The sequence below is a fragment of the Enhydra lutris genome, unplaced genomic scaffold, assembly GCF_002288905.1.
Source record: "Enhydra lutris kenyoni isolate GAN:26980312 unplaced genomic scaffold, ASM228890v2 scaffoldscaffold21, whole genome shotgun sequence".
NCBI lineage: Eukaryota > Metazoa > Chordata > Mammalia > Carnivora > Mustelidae > Enhydra > Enhydra lutris.
In genome coordinates this window covers 70,794,654-70,815,419 of record NW_019154105.1, presented here as the reverse complement: position 1 = coordinate 70,815,419, position 20,766 = coordinate 70,794,654, and the positions used below count along the sequence as shown (strand labels likewise).

The window sequence follows — 20,766 nt, the reverse complement described above, 5'->3', positions numbered from 1 at the left end:
CAGAGAGAGATCACAAGTAGGCAGAGAGGCAGGCAGAGAGAGAGGAGGAAGCAGGCTCCCCGCCGAGCACAGAGCCCGATGCGGAGCTCGACCCCAGGACCCTGGGATCATGACCCGAGCTGAAGGCAGAGGCTTAACCCACTGAGCCACCCAGGCGCCCTCGGTCCTTCTCTTAAAACCTGCTTCATTGCAGCCCTCCCCTACTAAGTTAGTGGCAATTCCACTGCTTCCACAGTCTAAACGAGAATCTTTGGATTCATTGTTGTTTCCTTTCTTTCTTAGGTCACATCCTTGTTGTCACCAAATCCTGTTCATTCTGTCTTCAAAATATATCCAGAATGTGGTCACTCTCAGCACCTCCAAACTACTCCAAGTGAAAGCCACCATCACCCTTTACCTGGGTTAGAGCAAACACCTGCTACTTGGCCTCCTGCTCCCTCTCTTGCCCTGTGGTGAGTCTATTCTCCACACAGCTCACACTACAAGTCTGCTCATGCCTCTGCTCAAAACCCTGCATGACTTCTGGCTGAACTCAGAGTAAAGGATGAAGGCAGCACAACGGCTTTCACTCCTTAGAGCACCTAGACCCTTGCCACCTCCTTGGCCTTCTTTCTTTGACTGTCGTCCTCGTCCTGCTTCTTCAACTTTGGCTTCATGGGGCTCTTAACTGTTCTTTACGTTGGCTACAGCAGCAGGACCATCACAACTGCCACCATCACTCTACAGCTGAGATCTGCATGGTCAATTCACCAAGTTTTTGTTCATATGTCACCTTCCCAATGTGACTAGCACTAATCACTCCCTGAACTCTGGGTGGTTCACCTGCTGACCATAGGTGGAGGACGTGTATGACCTAAGAAAGAAAGGTACAAACAGCCTTGAGTTGGTGTAGACTCATTTTTGAAATAAGAGAAAGCTATTTAGGCTTTGCGCTACAGGACACTCATGCCGATGACAAAGAGGACCAGTGTGGACTGGGTACTACATACCAGGCCCTATGTCAATTGCATTGCCTGTATTACTTTCTAAAAATCTCAATATCAATGTTATGAGGTTTTCTTATTCTCAATTACAGATGAAGATTATGATGTTTCCTCAAAACTCTAAGCAGTACCTCTGTTTCTAAAAGCTCCTTAAAACTGGATCGTGGAAGGGGAGTCTTTAGTAACACAAAAGTTATCCAGTAAAAATCAATACCTTTTCCTTGTAAAATTCACTAATTAAGTCCTCTCAGTAATGCAAAAACTACCCCCCCACCTCTTTTTGCCTGCAACCCTCACCCCTTCTTCCTCATCTCCCCAGTCATCCTCCTCTAAGCACATCATAGTCATAGATGGTGACAATCCTCAGGTTCCTAGAACCAAAAATGTTAGCATTTACCTAATCATTAAATCCAAAGTCTTCATTTTTGAGCCAATAAAACTTAAGCACGTGCGCGCGCATGAGCACACCCACCCACCGCCCCCCTTCCCACATTCCTTCTTGAAGTTAACCTCTAGTTAATGGCAGAGGGATGACAATTTTTAGAAGTAATATGACTTGGTTTCCAGTCATAGCTAATTTAACATCTACACAGCCATCCTACAGCCTGCATTGGACCCTCATGAATCAACTTTATGTGCGGATTAGTAATATGAATGGTTCAAAAATAGAAAGGTAAAGTTTTTCCCAGAATGAGTATTCATGCATTGTTATAAAATGTTGCTTGTTCTCCATTCTTTGCCTCTCTAGCTTCAGAGTTGTTCATGATTCTTTTCTTGAAATCAGTTCCAGAAGAAAACCCTCCTTATCTCTTGGAAATTCATCAATCCTCTTTTCTGACTGCATCTCTCTAAAGAGAAGGCATTAGAAGGAAGGTTTGTAAAGCTTTCATTGTGGAATGGACCTGGAGTATATCAAAAAGGAAAAAGACTCTCCAAAAAATACATATATCCATCTTTTACTCACCTTAGCTCTGAAACACAAAGGAAAATTTGCTGCCATATCATATCCATGACTAGCATTTTTGAACTCAAAGAATTTACAAAAACAACATCGGAGAAATTAACAAAATTTTATAACTAACAAACACTATGAAACCAATTATATGTGTTTTTACCATTTCCTCCTAAATATCCTTTATTGTTTAAATATATTCTTCAAATGAATTTGGCAGGAAAGATAAGATCACTTATAACAAGAATAGTACTTGTTTCAAGGACCATTGGGGGCTAAAGGGAGGAAGAGATGCATGAAAGAGTAGGTAGTAAACTTTTTTTTCCTATCAAAATATAAAGGGATCTTTTCCTTAAAATCTAACTTATGAAACCATTTTTTAAGCTAATTTCAGTGGCATTATTATGATTAGTAAATGATATTTACTCATGGGGAAATTTAAGCAAAATAATTAGCATTCCTGGTGAAAGTAATGGAATTCTAACTCCCTCCGATGTTACAGTCACAGGCCTAACAACCGTAAAGTACTTTAAAGGCTATAACATAGAAGCAATAATAGAATTGGTCATAGAAACAATTCATTTTTAGTGGTACTAGAGGTATGTCTCAATAGCCAAGACATTTAGTGTTAGCTGGCAGTCTGCCCAACAAACAAGCAAACCCAAGGACCCTTAGACACTGTCTCCCCTATTAACTGTGTAAGTCTTGGAAGTATCTTCAGTTTGATTCTAGATGAGAAAAAATAATCCCCACCATACACCATTTTTAAGTTTAGGATTGAAATTTTCAAAACTGCTTTGAATGAGAGAGACTGCATCAGTGTTGAAGAAGATAAAAATGAAGATAAAATGAAATTCAAGTTATCTGCTCTGCTCATCAATGGGTGGATGGGAATTAGACCAAGTTTATTATGGCATCTTAAATTTGTTTCTAACAATCAATTTTATACTAAGTTCAAAGGAATGTGCCTATTTACTTTCCAATTTACATGTGTGAACCTAAGAAGGAAGCGATATTCAGCATGTATCTATAAGCAAATTTGGTCATTTCCTTTGCTTGTAATAATGTGATATATGCCCAGAACCATTTAGAGCAGGTTAACTTAAATCTTCATTCAATGATTTCAGTTAATTTAAAAAACTTCTTCATATGCAGGATATAAAACTCTCCCATAGCGTAGCAAATTCATCACTGCCCCTCAATGTTATAAAGAAGACTCTTTAATTACCTAATTTATCTATCAGGCATTTGGGTATTTCTATTAGGCATTTCTTATTCTAATAAGGTTATGTACGTTGATCAAGGAACCCAAAAGATCACCCATAAAACAGGCCGAGCCCATTATTAGAAGCGACTATCCCTCATTACAGTGCAGCCTACAAAACAGTTTGCATACATTGAAAGAAATTTGCATATATTGGTACTAAATGTAATTAAGTACAGCAAAATAAACTTGTCTACTCTTTCTTCTTTCTCAGTCTACGTCTTATCTTTTTATCTTTGATTTCATCCTTCTCTTCTGCATTCTTAAAACCTCTTTTTTAAAAATATTTTCTAGTTTCCTTACCTCCTGCTAGTAGAATCATATTTGTCTTCCTTTCCTGACAACCCTTTACCTTACTGAAGTCTTACTGCAAACAATCTCTTTCAACTGTACTTTCATTATGAGATAGCTAAACTATGTTACAGAACTAGAGACATCAATGAATCTTACTTAATAAATAAGAGTAAAAAATTCTTACCTGGAGCATGCTATAAGGGGGAATACATTGTCAAGGGGCAGGTAATTTTCTTTCTTTTTTTAATTTATTTTTTATTTTTTAGAGGGAAAGTGGGGGAGGGGCAGAGTGAAAGGGAGAGAATCTTAAGCTGGCTCCATGGTGTTGCTGGACTGGATCTCATGACCCTGAGGTCATGACCTGAGCCAAAATCAAGAGTCTGATGTTAACTGACTAAGCCACCCAGGAGCCCCGGGGCAGGTAACTTTCCATATTCCCTCAGGGATGGTACCTCCAACACAGCTCACTCCTATGTATTAAATAGAACTGACAATGCATAAATAGAAGAGCAAAGTCAGATCTCACTGGAAACACAATTTACGATGGCGACTTTCCAGTGATCATGAAGCCTCTGTTAGCCAGGATGGTGATGCGTTTTAACTGCTCCTCAGGCACCCACTCAAAAGCCTGACTGTCATTTGGTCACAGGAGACTGAGAAGCCTGAGTGGGTGGTGGTGGTGACCAGAACTTTCCACTGACATGCCTGGAGACTACTGTTTCTAAGCTCCCAATAAGAGTAAATCTGGGGAATACCAGGGTGTTCTGGATGGGTAAGACTTATTCTTTGGGTAAGAGGTACCCCAAAATGGAGGAGACATAATTGGTTATCAGTGTGGGACAGAATCGAAGGTGCACCATCGACATGTGCAAACACTGTTCTGCCCTCTGGTTGGCCGAGGTTGAAACGAAGCTCAAAACCCCAACAAGAAGGGTTCCAGAGAAATACGAGGTTTCAGACTCCACCTTTGCAAAGTGTAAACTGTGCACAAGCCACTATACATGACAGAGGAAGTGGCGATCAGTGTCAAGGGTAATGTGTGGTTGCAGATGAGGCTGAAGAAGCAGACTTACTATCTTTTATTTCTTGGCTGAGGTTTTTGCACACAAAGTTCATAAATGTGCACACATACAGGGTGGGGGGTACAGGAAGGGATATAACGTTTAATCAGATAAGAAATTTTAGAAAGGATGACTTGGAAAAAGATGCTGAGATTTCTAGTTTTGGCTACGTCGAGGTTATCTGATGGTTCTTAATTTAACCCAGAAAGGAAAAGCATCAGAAAGCACAGCTTTCACGGGGAGAACAAAGTTCAGTTAGGGGTCATTACAACAGTAGGTAATCGTGAAAATAAGTGTATGTCTGCTTATGAGAGCTGGAAATACACTGGTCGATGAATGCAAAAGAGACAGCATGTATTTTGTCATTCCTTTCCTATAGCTCTGTACAAATGTCACAAACAGGCGTCTACACAGCTCATGGCATGAATGTGAAGTGCCACGGGGCAGGCAATGCTTAGGGACAGGGGGGAGGGGGATGGATAAAAGGGGGGTGGGTAAGGGCATGTTCCAGAGCAGCATAACGTGCAGGGGTGGGGAGTGGATAAGAGTGAGTGTTTATGTAGATGAAGACCACATGCCTTCCTACCGATGCCTGTGTTAGAAAGAGGCTTACCGTGGGGGAAATGGTGGATAACACATATAGACAGTCACTCATATATTTCTCTGGAAAACACCTGGTTGTTCTCATTCGAAATCAGCACTTGCTAAATTATGCAGCTGTGTTTCTTGGAACGCAGCAGCTGATAAACTGTTAATAGGTGTTCCATGAAGGAAGCTCCTTGTGTTCAGATTAGTTCGGGAAAGCTGTGGGCAATGTCTGTCTCTGGAGAGCCTCAAAGGGCCTTGAGGACTAATAAAGGCACTGATAAGTCCTCTAGGAAAGTGACCCTCTTCATTTCTTTAGTAGAGGATTTTCAAACTTATTTGACATAAAACTCCTTCATTCAAAAGGACATAGACGAATGGATATTACTCAGCCATCAAAAAGGATGAATACCTAACTTTTGCATCAATAGGGATAGGACCAGAGGAGATTATGCTGAGTGAAATAAGTCAAGAAGAGAAAGTCAATTATCATATGGTTTCACTTACTTGTGGAGTATAAGGAATAACATGGAAGACATTAGGAGAAGGAAAGGAAAAGTGAAGCGGGGGAAATCAGAGGGGGAGACGAACCAGGAGAGACTATGGACTCCGGGAAACAAATGGAGGGTTTTAGAGGGGAAGAGGGGGATGGGTTAGCCCAGAGATGGGTATTAAGGAGGGCATGGATTGCATGGAGCACTGGATGCTATAAGAAAACAATGAATCTTGGAACACTACATCAAAAACTAATGAAGTATTGTATGATGACTAACATAACATGATAAATTTTTTTTTTAAAAAGGAACATATGCAAATAACTGAAGGGATATTGGTGTTAGAAAACAAAGCAAAACAAAACAATGCTTAGAAAAAGCTGACATAAATGTGTCCAGAGCAATAGAAATGCAGGGTGATAATGAAGAAAGTGACTTTGGTAAATATGGGCAAATCCAATACCAAATTTTCAGGTCAAATATAATTCCTTGCAGGCCTAGCCATTCCTGCAAATTATCTTCAAAGCTAAATTAGCTCTCAAACTTCTTAAGAAGGTAGGTCTTTGTGTACAGATATTAACTTCATGTGATTTGCATTTTAAAAGAGGAACGATTTCAGGCTTTTCTATACAAACGCAGAAGCTATTAAAGTGTGCTCTAAGTATGTGCTGTCCCTTCGGTGACTGAAAACTCTAATTTGCAATCTGATGAATATGACATCTTTTGAATAATGCAAACTAAGAAAGTGCTAATTGGTTTCCGTGGTCATACCTACAGCCTCATGAAAATGGATTAGGAACATAAAGAAAAATGCAGAAAATAGAACTGCAGTGCCATTTAAATTATAAATGAAAGACAGTCTAGTTGAATGAAATGCCAAATAATAATAATAATAATAATGGTAACTTTAATAATGGTGACGAGCATGATTTGCACCTGCTTTGCATCAGGTACTGTTTGATAGGCTCTGTACAGTATGTCTGAGCATCATCTGCAAAAACAAAACACAATAAAACCTGAGGCTAGGCCAGCTAATCAATAAAAAATAGATAAATATTATAGGTCACATTTATTGAGCGCTTACTTTGTGTCAGGCACCACTGTAAACATCTCACATTAGTAAGTCTTGGGAGCCTCACCAGAATCCTGTTGAGATGGGAACTACTGTTGTTCCCATTCCACAGATGAGCTCATTGAGATCAGAGTACTCCACCCTCCTTCTAAGCAAGAGAAGAGCAAGATCCGGGTATGTGTGTATTCAAATGTGTCTCTAAATCACCTGCTCTTTCAACTTCTCCACTGTTCTGATCTCATGATATTTGTACACTTTGCATATTCTGATTATATACTAAATTGATATAATTTTAACAGTAACTAGAAAGTGGCTCACGTTAGAGCCTTTTGATAATTTGTCCCCAAAGGACATTGATGCATAATGAGTAGGAGAAGCAAATGCCTCCACTTCTCTGTTTGGTGTCTCCCTTTATTCTCACAGTCTGGTCCTGAGAAACGTCACTCGAATTTACTTCTGTAGACAGTTTATGATATATTCAGCAATAAAATGCATCAGTAAGCTCTAACAACCATTGACACTGTGTTACATTCTTGAATTTCTGTCCTGATTTCAATGCTATATTGTTAAAATTTTAAGTAAAAAAAATTGTTTTTAAATTTTTGGCCAACTTTGTTTCTGTTTTAACTAAACTGTTCTCCATATGGCTCTTGCCAGTATCTGCCACCTGATAGGAACCCATATCTGATATTAGAGGGATTAAAGCCAGAGTTTAGGTTTCAAGTATCTATTTCTCAGATAATAAAAACAATATTTTCAGATCCAAAGTTAAATTGACCCCTTTGCCACTGACTATTGTGGATGTTACATTTGAAGAAAGAAATTCAGGGGTTCCTGGGTGGCTCAGTCAGTTGAGCATCTGACTCTTGGTTTTGGCTCAGGTCATGATCTCAGGAGTCACAGGATCGAGCCCTGCATGGGTCTCCACATTCAATGGAGAGTCTGCTGGAGAGTCTCTCCCTCTAACGCTCTCCCCTCCCCCTTTTGCTCTCTCTCTCTCTCTCTCTCTCTCAAATAACAAATAAATCTTTAAAAGAAATGAAAGAAAGAACTTCAACAAACTAAACAAGCAAACGAAGCAAACACTGAGTTACGGTTGAGGGAATTAGTTTAATCCAAGCAGCAAGGAAAACAGTATTGACAGAGTGCTTTTCTCTAATGCAAGACAGTGCACAGGACTTTACTACATTTATTAATTACTCAGAATTACCCTCAGAGGGAGGTCATTACTATTTCTGTTAACAGATGTTACAGAGGGCAGATAACATGCCTCGGGTGACACAGCTGGTGGCAAAGCTGGGACTTGAACCCAAGTCTGGCATAAAAGCCTGCTGTTCTTTCTACTACATCACATGCCCTCCTCAGAAAAAAAGGAGAAAAGATTTAAAGAAGGACAAGAGCTGCTTCTAAATGGGATCAGAGCAAAAAGGCACGAAGTTTGTTCTCCTAAACTCCATGAAGGAGAGTGGGGGCTATGCCAAGGACATAAAATTTAAGAGAAGAAAGGAATATTTTTCTGACACTCACCTGTCTGAAAATGGGAAAGATGTGTGGCCTCCTGATTTTGCACTCTCTGTCGCTAAAGTTGTCCAAAGAGAAGCCGAAGTGGCCAGATCTTTTCTGTTCTCAAAAATTATTTAATTACGATTCTAAACAAAATATATATTCTCCAGGAGATCCTTGATACCAAGGACACTTCTCTCTTGATCTCCCATTTTCCATCCCATCCCAGCTGTGTTCCTAAAGAAATCAAACCGTGTTCCTCAGCTCACTTCTTTTTGTAAAGCAGGAATGTATCCCCTTCCACGCAAGGTTATTAGAAGATTGGATAAGATGAGACAAGTGACATACTTAATCCATCATAAAGCTCAAATACCTCTTCTTGCACATGTACAAGGTCAGAACCTGTCAGAATTGGAGGCAGTTTCTGTTACTTCCACTTGGGTCATGCCAAAAACCATGAAGGAAACACTCCACAGACACAAGGCTTTCTTTCCCCTTACAGGTGCATCTGGATCAACCACGAGTGTGCACTTGCTACTAACTGGCATGTTTTCCTGCTTGATCACTCCCAAAGGAAAAAAAAATGCAGAGTTCTGATGCATTGCTTTCAGGGTTTATAATGTGCATCTTTGGTAGATTCTATGCAAAAGCGTCAATGAAGTAGCTTTTGCATGCCATGTTCATCTTCTGACTTTTCCATTGGTGCATTCAATAAAGTATAATACTATTCTGTTTTATAATAATCACAGATATGATATTCCCTCTCAATGAGGTTTTTTTTTTCAGCTGCCAAAGTCTATTGCTCTTATTTAATATAGAAAATGTTATAGACATAATAAGGATTAGCGTTGTGGAACCATCAGAAATTTCTGCTGTAATCTTACTTTCTGATATCTAAAAAAGCTAACTGCAAGACTTTTAAAAGAGAATGAAATATATTCAAAATATACATGACTCTTAAAATATTTGACTGTAAATTCTTCTGAAGTTCAAATAAATATTGATAAGAAAAGATGTTGTTAAAGAGGCATTCATCATACATAGAATTTTAAAGACTTTAATCTAATGCTTAAATTAAGAAGACTTGCATAATTATCACTTGCATATAGGAAAAGAGGAGTGATAGGAAATGAAAACTATGAAAATTTAATTCCAACTGAAATGAAAAAGAAATTTATCCTTGAAAACTCTTCTATCTATGGCCACTGTTCATCACAAGGACTGTGGGGGTTCAGATATCGTCTTGCATTTCAGTAACAAACTTATTCTGAGCCATTGCCCTGTGGGCTAAAGAACATGCATATGCTCCCAGCCTGTGAGACATTCGTGACAATTTCATCTTTTTATCACTCTTGAGTATGCTTATGTAGAAAACTGCATGTCATAGCCCAAGGAATCCCTCCTTATCATTACTTCCAACTCTCAAGCTAAAAAAGTGGTTTTGGAAGATTCAGTTAAAAATATGTGGTTTTTTCAAAAATTGTTTTCTTAATTATAGAAACAAAATTGAAATGTGTATCTCTGTGTGTGTGCGTGTGTGTGTGTAAGAGGGCTAAATTAAACACACCAAAAACTAAAAATCTAAACACTTCATGATTTCGACCTATCTTCTCTAAGCACACACATTTGACAACAGTGGAAAATAAGTATTCATAGATTGTGAGAAAGCAAAATAATCCTAAAATATTGTAGATGCACAAACACATACCCATCCACACAATCTATGACATATTTATATATGCATAAATATGTACACATATAAATGCCACATAAAACAGGGGAAATTTAAAAACAAACAGTAGGCGTGTATTGTTTATTTCTTTCGTAGTCTCTCCCACACATCTGGGTATTATAAAACATTACACCATATGTCTATTTAGGATCACAGAAGTTTATGTTTTATGTTACATGACAGCACGACTGTAAATGTGGCAGAAGCAATAAATGAAAACAAATTTTCTTTTTATGAATAAATTTAAGAATATTTTGCCACATCCATTCTGATAAAATTACATAAATGTTTGCTTAACTTGGAGGGGTTACATGCAAAAGATTACAGAAGAAATAATAGAACACTAGTTAAGTGCTCTATTGGAAGTTTCTGCGACAAGGTAAAGTGGCCTGCCCTGAAATAGTAAATTCTAAATAAGGTTTTCAGCTTTTCAATCATATTACAATCTATCCCTCACTGTTACTCTCAAAGTTCCTTGTCTCCGATATATTCTAATGCTCCGGCTGCCTTATATGCATTAATTTAGGTGGATGCCATTCAGAAATATATGGTACTTGGCTTACGTTCAAGCATCCGTACAAATATAAGGAAGTTGTCCTCATGAATCAAAATTCCAGCAAGTAATTATTGAACCTCTACTATGTCATGGGCATATGAAATTGAATTTTAAGATAAAGCATTAAGAAAAAAGAAATGAGGCCCCTGAAACTCTCCAAAGGACAGAATATAAAATAGAGAAGGAAACAAAGATTCTATTAGCTTCCTAGGAGGCAGGAAAATAAAACAGAACAAGCTCCGGAGGCAGACCAAATTGGACTCTCATTTTACTTGTACACTCACTGGCTGCGGGATCATAGAAAAGCTGCTGTAACACAGGGATGATAATGCAGCATAGATTCAAGATCATGCGTGAAGAGCACCTCATACCTTGTTTGCACGCTAGGAGATGCTCAATAAACAATACGATTTTTTCATTATTAGTGTTATTAGTAACACCAACTACAAAAGATTACCTACCACTGTGGTTAGCATATGGAAAGTTCTTCATAAGTGCTTGCTGAATGAATGAGCACTGAATGTAGCCTAAACTGCGAGGAGATAGGCAACAAAGGTCATGTGCAACAGAGACAAGGTCAAAACACATCCATCTGTCTCACTTCTAACAAGAAGGATTTCCTAAAAAAGAAGTTTCACCCTTCCCCCCCTTTATCTCTGCCTTTGTGGTTGTTTGAATACTTTAAGAGCGACATCATTTTTCCCAACTGCTCGCACCATTCCAGGAGTCAGAGGTAATCTTGCCATTCTCTTATTAAATAATGAAACAGGACTACGATGTTCCAAATTTCTGCTTGCACGGCCCTAAGACATTCAGATAAGGTTAGCAGAGCAAATGATTGTCAGGTGCTCAGACAGCAGCCAGGCTTGGGGCCTGAGGATGCCGAGCTTCTCGGGTGAGAGCAGATTCCGCAGGTGTCCCGCAGCCTCTCCCTCCACCAGGCAGGCTGGCTCCCACTTTCTGCCATTACGGCTCATCTGTCTGAGTTCTTCATGGCATGTTGACACTCATTATGTCTTCACTCACTGTAAGACGAGGCACTGTGGTGAAATCGAAGTGGAAGAAACCGTGAACGGGCGGTCTTGCACCTGAGTGCTGGCTTTGTTTCTCCATTACCTCAGTCACATAATGTGTGATACGTTTTCACAAGTTCTCAGTTCTCTCCTTTGTCAAAACACATGAGAAGCGGGTCACTAAAGCACAGACTTTGCAGTTGGAAATGTGTGGCTCCATACCTTGGCTTTCCCATTTATGGACACTGTGACTTTGTGCAAATCACTGAACTGCTTTTTACATCTCACTTTCTTAATTTATAAAGTGGCATTAAGAATAAGGGTCGATGAAGCAATATCTCTAAGATACTTATCTGAGCATAAAACATGTAGAAACTTCCTCCTCTCCTTCTTCTTCTTCTTACTACTATTATTATAAGATTATCTAGTGTCTCTTAGGCCTTCATTTGTAATCCTCTATACAAGGACCTTAGCTTGTTTACATTGCAGTAGGAAAGTCAGGGAGATGTGGCAATGAATTCAAGAATAAAAACAGAAAATATAATTCAGATCTACAAGAAGTCAGAGGAGACAGGAACACAAAATGTAGGCTAGCAAAACAAAGTAAATACAAGACAAAAGTAAAAGGGTTAGTACTAAATAAAGATAACATGTCCAGTTGCGATGCTAGAACACTCAGACAGTAATTTAGTAACTACATATTTAAAGGAAGACGACTTCTATGAGTAGGCACCACTTTGTGTAGTGGAGGACTTTTCTCTAATACATGCAAGTAAATTTTGTTCAATAACTCGAAAAAATGGACTATATGATATTTCCTGAAATTTGAGTCTAAATCTATAAATAAGACACACACTTCTTGCTCCTTTCAATCTTCTCTGGGAAAAAAAGAATTCAATCCCAAATTTTGTTAAAAAGTTCAAAGCACAAATGGCATAGTAGCCCCATTAAACGATGGTGCTCTGTGGAGTTTGTTTGAGAGTTTTAGGACTGGAAGTGTCCGAGAAGAAACAACTCAAAGGGACAGTGAACACAAAACTACATAGATCTGGGGGAAGCTTACTATCAGAGAATGTTTGTACAAGTGTATATTATTTCTGTGAATTTGTTTCATAGGAATCTGAGAATGCTACAGCTTTAAAAATAATGACTTGATGGGGCACCTGGGTGGCTCGGTCAGTTAAGTATCAGACTTTTGATTTTGGCCCAGGTTGTGATCTCAGGCTCATGAGTGGGACTCTGTGCCCGGTGGGGAGTCTGCTTGAGATACCCTCCCCACTCCCTCCCACTCTGTCCACCCCCACTTTCTCTCTCTCTCTGAAATAAATAAATAAACCTTTTAAAAAATAATGACTGGAATCTAAAGGAACAAAATGCAGATATCATCAGTACAAAGCAATATTAAAACAAAACAAAAGAAACAATTGAAAAAAAAAAAAAGCTTCTTATCCCTAACCTAATGTTCTTCCAGTAGAGTACCTCCGAGACTCACAAGCTGGGGGAGAGAAGATGAATTACATCTGAAGTAAAAAACATGAAGTGTCTGAAATCAAAAGGCTATGATAAGACTATAAAGTGTCTACTCATGGAGAGAGAAATTCACAAATTTGGCAAAGCATGAAAAGGGAGGGAAAGCATAACAACCCAGCCATTTCAAAATTAGTTTCAAAAAATTTTTTTTTCTAGAAAACTCAATTCTTTGTAGTTAAACTTGTTTTCCTTTTATATAATCAAAATCAAATGAGGATTAGGCAGAGGTGTTAAGATCAAAAGTGGAAATATGTATTGATTCTATTCCTTGTTTGCTTACAGGGGTAGTACTCTAAACTTGACCCTTCTCTTCCTGTTCTGCCACCTTAAGGTTTTCTGTGTGTTTACTAACCTTCATTGGTTAGTATTCGTTGGTCCCCTGATTTCTGTTTCAAAGGGAGTGTCTAAAGGTGCAGCATTGTGCTGATGTTAATGGCGGTTATGGAGAATCAATGTGAGTCATCAGCAAGAGTAAGAATGAGGGCTATGCATCCCATCTAGAAAACACGGGGCCTGCTAGTAGTCCTAAATTAACTTAATGCTTGACATCACATTTCATGAATCCAGGGGCACTCTGGTCAGGTCTCCCCACCGCGCTGGGCACTAACACATATTTCTAGAGTATCAGCAACATTGCTAGCTAGACTTTTTAGCTGATCCACACAAACTTCAAGCTGAACATCACCACAGCAAAATTTCATGGGGAACAACACCACAGAACTGTGAAGATTTTAAAATGTCTTCCCAAATAAAATTTAACAAGAACAACAAAATAACAGATGTTTAAGAGACATAGCAGAGAAAGAAGATAATGGCTTCGTTAGAACCCATTAACGCTTATTTTTCTGTATGAGTATGAGCTACTTTAAATTACTTTATACTCCCCTAAGTCAAAAATGCAAAACTGTAAGGATCAGGAAAAAATAGGAAAAGGAGACAGACCTCAGTACAGATTTCAGTATAAGCCACAGCATCTTTACTGAAATAAATTGTTTACAGGTGGGTCCTTGCCACTGCAACGCAGAGGGCAAGCACACTAAAGACACTGTCTCTTCCCTGGGAGTGGTCTCTATGTTTCATCAAAAGAAGAACATCTTGAGATTTACAAGGACTGTCCTATACAATTCTTACATTTATTTATACTATACAAATACTGCAAGGTATATATTATGTGTACATAATTATAGGAGTTATTATATACTTAGAAAACAGCATACTATTGTTTAGAATGTATAGTGAAGTTTTTAAAAAAAGTTTATTCTATTTAACATTCTTCTAGCTTTAAAAGATCAGGAGGGAGACAAACCATAAGAGACCCTTAATCTCACAAATCAAACTGAGGGTTGCTGGAGGGTGGTGGGGAGGGATAGGGTGGCTGGGTTATGGACATTGGGGAGGGTATCTGCTATGGTGAGTGCTGTGAAATGTCTAAGCCTGATGATTCACAGACCTGTACCCCTAGGAAAATAATACATTATATGTTAATAAAAATTTAAAATTCTAAGTAACTTCCTAAAGATTGTTATCTGGTCTTCTCTATCAAAGCAAATGGTATTCATATTCAAAATTATCTCTGCTCTACTGCTTGCTTCAGTATGACTCTGTTCTAACGTATGTTTTATATTTAATAGGATGGAAACAAAACAAGCTTTAAAAAGAAGAGAATAATCAACTTCCCCTCCATTATCATAAATTTGCAATGTTGCCACTAACAAACATAGTTCAAACCCAGAAGCTTACTTGACTTAAAAAGTCACATTTCAATAAGTAACAGAAAAATTATTCAATAACTTGCTCATTGTTTCTATTGTTACTATCAAAGAATTTCATCAGTTTAATGATCATGTCATTCCCCCCACCCCCATACGGACTGATAACCTTTGACCACGCGAAACATGAACTTCAGTGTGAACCTGAACCGCTGCTGTTTCACTGTAACTTGCTGCTGTGGAGAACTTGAGCCATGTGAGAGCTGACCTCTAAACATCTGTAGGAACTGGGATTTTTCAAGCCCAGCCATCCTTCAGGAAATGTCATCAGCTCTTCACTTTACAGCATTTTTGCGGACAGAGAGACCCACCTCAGGCTCAGGGCTAGCAGCTGCTCCTTTGACTTCAGAAGCTCCCCCACTTCAAAACTGGCATAGCCCAGGAAGCTTCGCTGAAAATAAGACAGAATGGTGTCCATTAACTTCAAAAGTCCTTAGTATCTTTGCTGTCACACCAATCATACAAAATTAGAAGAATGAAATGTTGACTGCATGAGCCTGACAGATACTTCACTTGCAGAGATACAATCATAACTGACAGAGCTACGATAACCGAGCCTTCTCGTGGGGTGAAGTCCAGGGGTGCAAATGGTGACTTTTCCATTAAAAACAAAGAGACCAGGAGCCTAGAAAAGAACAAAATGTGTAACACCAAAGCCAGGACTTTTCTGTGAATTTTCTTCCCCTATGAAAACTGGGATAGAAGAAAAGATGATAAACTTTCAATATTTACCAATGCCGTTGTCGTTCTTATTAGAATTCCTCAAGTCACTGGCAGCGACAACTTTGTATTCCAGATATGAGCGAATCTGTTAGTTGGAGCTATTTTTATGTGGGACTCTGTACAAGTTATAAATAGAAATGCTGTATTTCTCCCCCATCACAGCAATGTTTAAAAGCATTTGTTTCCTTTGTTTTTTCTATACTAGCATGGGACAATTTCATTCCAATACACAAAACAGAGAGGTACTTACTCTGTTACATTTTCTAAAATTGCTTTTTTAACCTATCATACTGGCTTGGCTGTTGACTATCTACGAATATCTCCTTTCTACACTTTTTGACTCATAATGTAAAGAATAAAACTCCAAATTGGTTTTTCTTTTCCAGGAAACAAATCTTTCATCTCTTTTTAATATTCTGGGCTACTTCTGACTTAAAGTCACAATATTATGGTATACCATAAATAGCATTTCTCGTTCTTCCCTCAAGGTCAAGAAGTAAACACGAAAATATCAAACCCATATCATCTAGGCCATTGCTGCCTTACATAGTGTAATATTCTACAAGAAGTCAACCCACTACATTTTCCAGAGCATTCTCTCTTCATAGGTCTGTCGCAGGGCTGCCCTAGAATGAGAGCCTGGGCTTAAGGAGTCTAAGCACAATTGGGTCTTTTCAGCCAAAAGTGTGAGGTTATTTCATACACAATAGGCTGCGTCCACACTTAGTGATTATTAAGCAAAAGAAAGACATGCTTCACATCAAATTTTTTCTCCCTTTTTTCAATTTAGAACTGTTTCAAGAAACTTAAAGGCAAACACTGGAAATACAACTCAGTTCTAAAGTTGGAGATGGCCTACACGTTAGCAAGGATAAACCCAATGAACTAACTTGAAACTCACAGAGCTGGCTTAGACACCAACTCACCAAAGCCAGAAGAGCATGAGACTAAATTATTAGGAGAAGGACGTCAGGTGAAAATACTATTTGTAGCAAAGCTCTGGTGATACATCAATGAGTGATGAAATGAGAGTAAGTCAAGCTAGAAAAAGAAGTCCAAGTGCTATATGAGTGAAGCATGAAGGGATTTAGGGTAACTTTTCAGCAAATGGTAGAGTAAAACCTGGGAGAGATCCAGCTGAAGAGAAGCATTAATGTCACCTCATGAGCGATAACTACTAGACCATCCTTTTCGAGCACCCCTTCCCCATTCCCTATTTCTTATCCTGTTGTATTTTTCTCTATTGGCACTTATCACCATATTATTGGACATATTATTTTTTTATACATATACATATTATATATATATTTTTTCTTTGCTTATTTTGTAACTCCTTTGAAAATAATCAAGATTTGAAGCTCCACAAGGAGCCTTGTTTTGTTTTCTCACAAACTCCTACTGCCTAGTGCACAGTAGGCACGTGAAAAATTTTTGCTGACAGTAAATGTGTGAACGACTGGCATAAAAACTAGCTTTCAAGTTAGTCACTCTATTAGATATAGATATCAGAATGTTCTTTCCGCAGGTATTTACAAAGTACTATAATTTGCTAAAATGTGGGAAATGAAAACAATTTTAACGTGCGGATTGTATATTGTGGTGAATTTCATTGTAGCATGTGGTAGTTAATTAAGCATGTCTATCCCACTTCTTCTTTCCCTGATTATCAGAGTTTTTAAATCACTCTTTATTCTCAAAGAAAACTCTTTAACTGATGAGAGATTTCATGATGCCTCAAAATTTTCAATGATTTTCTCTCTGCCTATTGAAATGTCGAAGGTATGGATGGTTTTGGAGTGAATAAAACAGACTATACATGTCATGAATGTTACTGAGGTCTTTTCATCAATAAAAGTGACAAATGCCCCATAGTGGAATGTAGCAATGAGAGACAGGTGGAGTGGCTATTTTCAGACATGAGCTACACACGCCCCATGAGGCACAGCTGCCCGTAGAGTTGTGACCATAGCTGCTGAATGTCTCCTCTGTCCACCAGATCAAGGGCTGCTATGGAAGCAGGACTCTGGCTGGTCCATCTCTGAGCCATGCCCAGTGCTCAGAACAGAAGGGCTGCCTCGTATGTCTACTGCCTCATTGTACGTGTTTGCAGGGGACCAAGGACAAAGCCCATGGGTCTAACTTTTTTATCATAACTGGCAGCCACAGGCTTCATCTCAAAAGATAGCAAGAGATTTTACAGAAATCATACAATGTGTTAGAAACTAATTTAGGTAATGACATTATAGCACTGTGTTATGAAAACTTGTCAACCCCAAGGAGGTGTTATTTAGATATAAATATTATCTTTTTTATTCTACAAATAACTGTACATGGTGACTACGTGTGGCATAAAGGACATTAATGAAATCTCTGAAGACAGTGGGACATGAAACACTAACAATGGCTTTGCCTCTATATTTACCTTCTGGTAGGTGTTTTTTGTGTTTGCTTGATGTCAACATAAATAAAACACATCATTCATTTACACGGATATCTACTGGACTCCTGTAAAAGAATGAATTAGAAGGAAACAGTCTTCTCTGGTTCTGAAACCTAAATCCCTATGGAGGGAAAAGAGCACACTAATGCTGATGTAAGAGAGTACCTGAATATGAAGCTATTTTATCTTTGCTGTCACTGTAATTAGAACCATGGAATATCAGACACATCTTTAAAAAATTTTAAGTCTCAAATATAACTCAAGGAACAAGCTTTCCCATCTTGTTGTCAGTGCTGTTTCTAAAATACTCATCTTAAAGGTTTTAAACTGGGAGGTCTAGTAGCAGTGGAAAAATGTGAAAGACAGACAAAAAAATTAAAGTCTCACTGGAGTTGGAGCTCAGAGGTCTGGAGTGCCATGTTAAATGTTATTCTGTCAAAAAATGGAAATATGGGCATTTAAATCACTTCTCCCAGCCCCCAAACAGGCTATCCACTAATGGGTATTGTCAGGCCTTATTTCTCTGTCTTCTCGCTCGCAGATCTGTGGTCTTGAGTGAGTTGCTTCATCATTCCCCATCATAACTGCTATAGGAAAAAGTTGCATGTGATAACTCTATCTTTCGCATAGTTACCATTATAAGAATCAAAGTAAGCCAGGCAAAGCTCTTGGTACATTGCTGGGAAAAAACAGGAAGTTAAAGGAGTTAACTGGCTTACACATGGTCCCAGAACTAGTTAATACGCAGATGCCAAGTTGGAATCCAGGTTTCCTGCTTTTTAGTCTAGCATTCTTTTATCCCCATTACACTGGGCTTTATTTCCAGGACAGGTGGCAATTCTCTCTCCTTCTGCCAGGCTCTCTGCCTGCTCAACATGGGTCTCTGGCCTTTTTTACCTGTTCAGGAGAGAGCGACACTCACGATGATCATTCTGGGTGCAAGCGCCCAGAGCAGATGATCATTGAATTGCTTCCTGCATAATTTCAATCTCTCACCTGGCTGGAGAGTGATAGCAAGCAGGGGGGAAAAAAAAAAAAGTTGGGGCGTCTGCTTCAATCCCAGTTCTCTCTATAGGGAGTGTACAAATAAACAGTTTATCCTACCAGCCCTTGCAGGGACTCTAAGCAAGTCACAAGTATTCAGATTGCTTCTGGGGTTGCACGGGTCTCTGCAGCAGGCCCTCAGTGGTCCCTGGTTGTGCTGTACTATATAAGGAGCCACAAGATGTACAACTCTGTACACCTTGCCATGAGCTGGCCTACCCTCTGTCACCTATGTTCATCTCGCAAAGCCTCTAATCAAAATAGAGGGTTCCTGGGGCGCCTGGGTGGCTCAGTGGGTTAAAGCCTCTGCCTTCGGCTCAGGTCATGATCCCAGGGTCCTGGGATCGAGCCCCACATCGGGCTCTCTGCTCAGCGGGGAGCCTGCTTCTCCCTCTCTCTCTCTGCCTGCCTCTCTGCCTACTTGTGATCTCTCTCTCTCTGTCAAATAAATAAAATCTTAAAAAAAAAAAAATAGAGGGTTCCTGTATACCACAATTTCCAAGAGACTCCCAAGTTTTACCAAGTACTGTGTAGAACTGTACAATCCAATGGCAAACCATTGGTTCAAGCATGAGGCTTATGGCCACTCTGAATTGAGATGTGCTGTATGCATAAAATACACATCACATTTATACAACATGGTATTTAAAAAGAGTGTGAAACAGAGCATTGCTAATTTCTTGTATTGATTACATTTTGAAATGATTACATTTTGTGTATGTTGGGTTCAACAAAATACTAAAATTCACCTTGCCTGTTCCTTTTTTAATTTTTTGAAAGCATGGGCTGCTAGAAATTTTGAAATTATATATGTGGCACACATTTGTAGCACACACAATATTTCCATGGAAAAATGCTGGCTTAGAGGTTAAATGAATATATCAATAATACTTTGACCTATTCTTATAAAACTATCTACAAAAACTGTGGTACAAGTCCGAAAGGCCTTGGAAGAGCCGGAGTTGATAGCATGAGGCTCATGCACAACAAGCCCTCCATGTAACTCACAGGACAGTCCTTTTTCCATAGCCCATGTACTTCTTCTTCAGTGACAACCCTAACAGATATGGTTTCACTGTTTCCCATCAAATAGGCAGGGAAAGAAGATACATGAACTACTCACACTGAAAAAAAAAAAAAAAAAATCAGAAGGACAAAAAAGAGACTTGAGAGGAAATCTATTAAAAGTGGACAAACGGGGGTGCCTGGGTGGCTCAGTGGGTTAAGCCTCTGCCTTCGGCTCAGGTCATGATCCTGGGGTCCTGGGATCGAGGCCCGCATCGGGCTCTCTGCTCAGCAGGGAGCCTGCTTCCCTTCCTCTCTCTCTGCCTGCCTCTCTGCCTACTTGTGATATCTCTCTGTCAAATAAATTAAAAAAAATCTTAAAAAAAAAAAAAGTGGACAAACGGTCCAAAGAAAACATTAAAAAGCATTTTAGGGTAAAGTCGTATATTTAAAAATTACATCTTTACTAGGAATATACCTCAAAAGGTCTCAGCACATATTGGTATCTCCTTCCCTAAGACATCAACAAAAGGTCTGGGTGTATCCAATAGATGTTGCTTAAGAATGCAAAGAAATGGGGACGCCTGGGTGGCTCAGTTGGTTAAGCAGCTGCCTTCGGCTCAGGTCATGATCCCAGTGTCCTGGGATTGAGTCCCACATCGGGCTCCTTGCTCATCAGGGAGCCTGCTTCTCCCTCTGCCTCTGCCTGCCATTCTGTCTGCCTGTGCTTGCTCTCTCTCCCTCTA

General features: G+C 39.1%; 1 protein-coding gene across 2 annotated transcripts in view; it reads right to left on the bottom strand.

Moving 5' to 3' along the window:
- Positions 1 to 20,766, bottom strand: part of LOC111149029 (inositol polyphosphate-4-phosphatase type II B) — a 372,027-nt gene that overhangs the window by 237,371 nt on the left and 113,890 nt on the right. For both annotated transcript variants that reach the window (XM_022505917.1, XM_022505916.1), the window contains exon 6: positions 15,120 to 15,199. In XM_022505917.1, the coding sequence (XP_022361625.1) occupies positions 15,120 to 15,199 (80 nt within the window). The remainder of the gene's footprint in view (positions 1 to 15,119; positions 15,200 to 20,766) is intronic.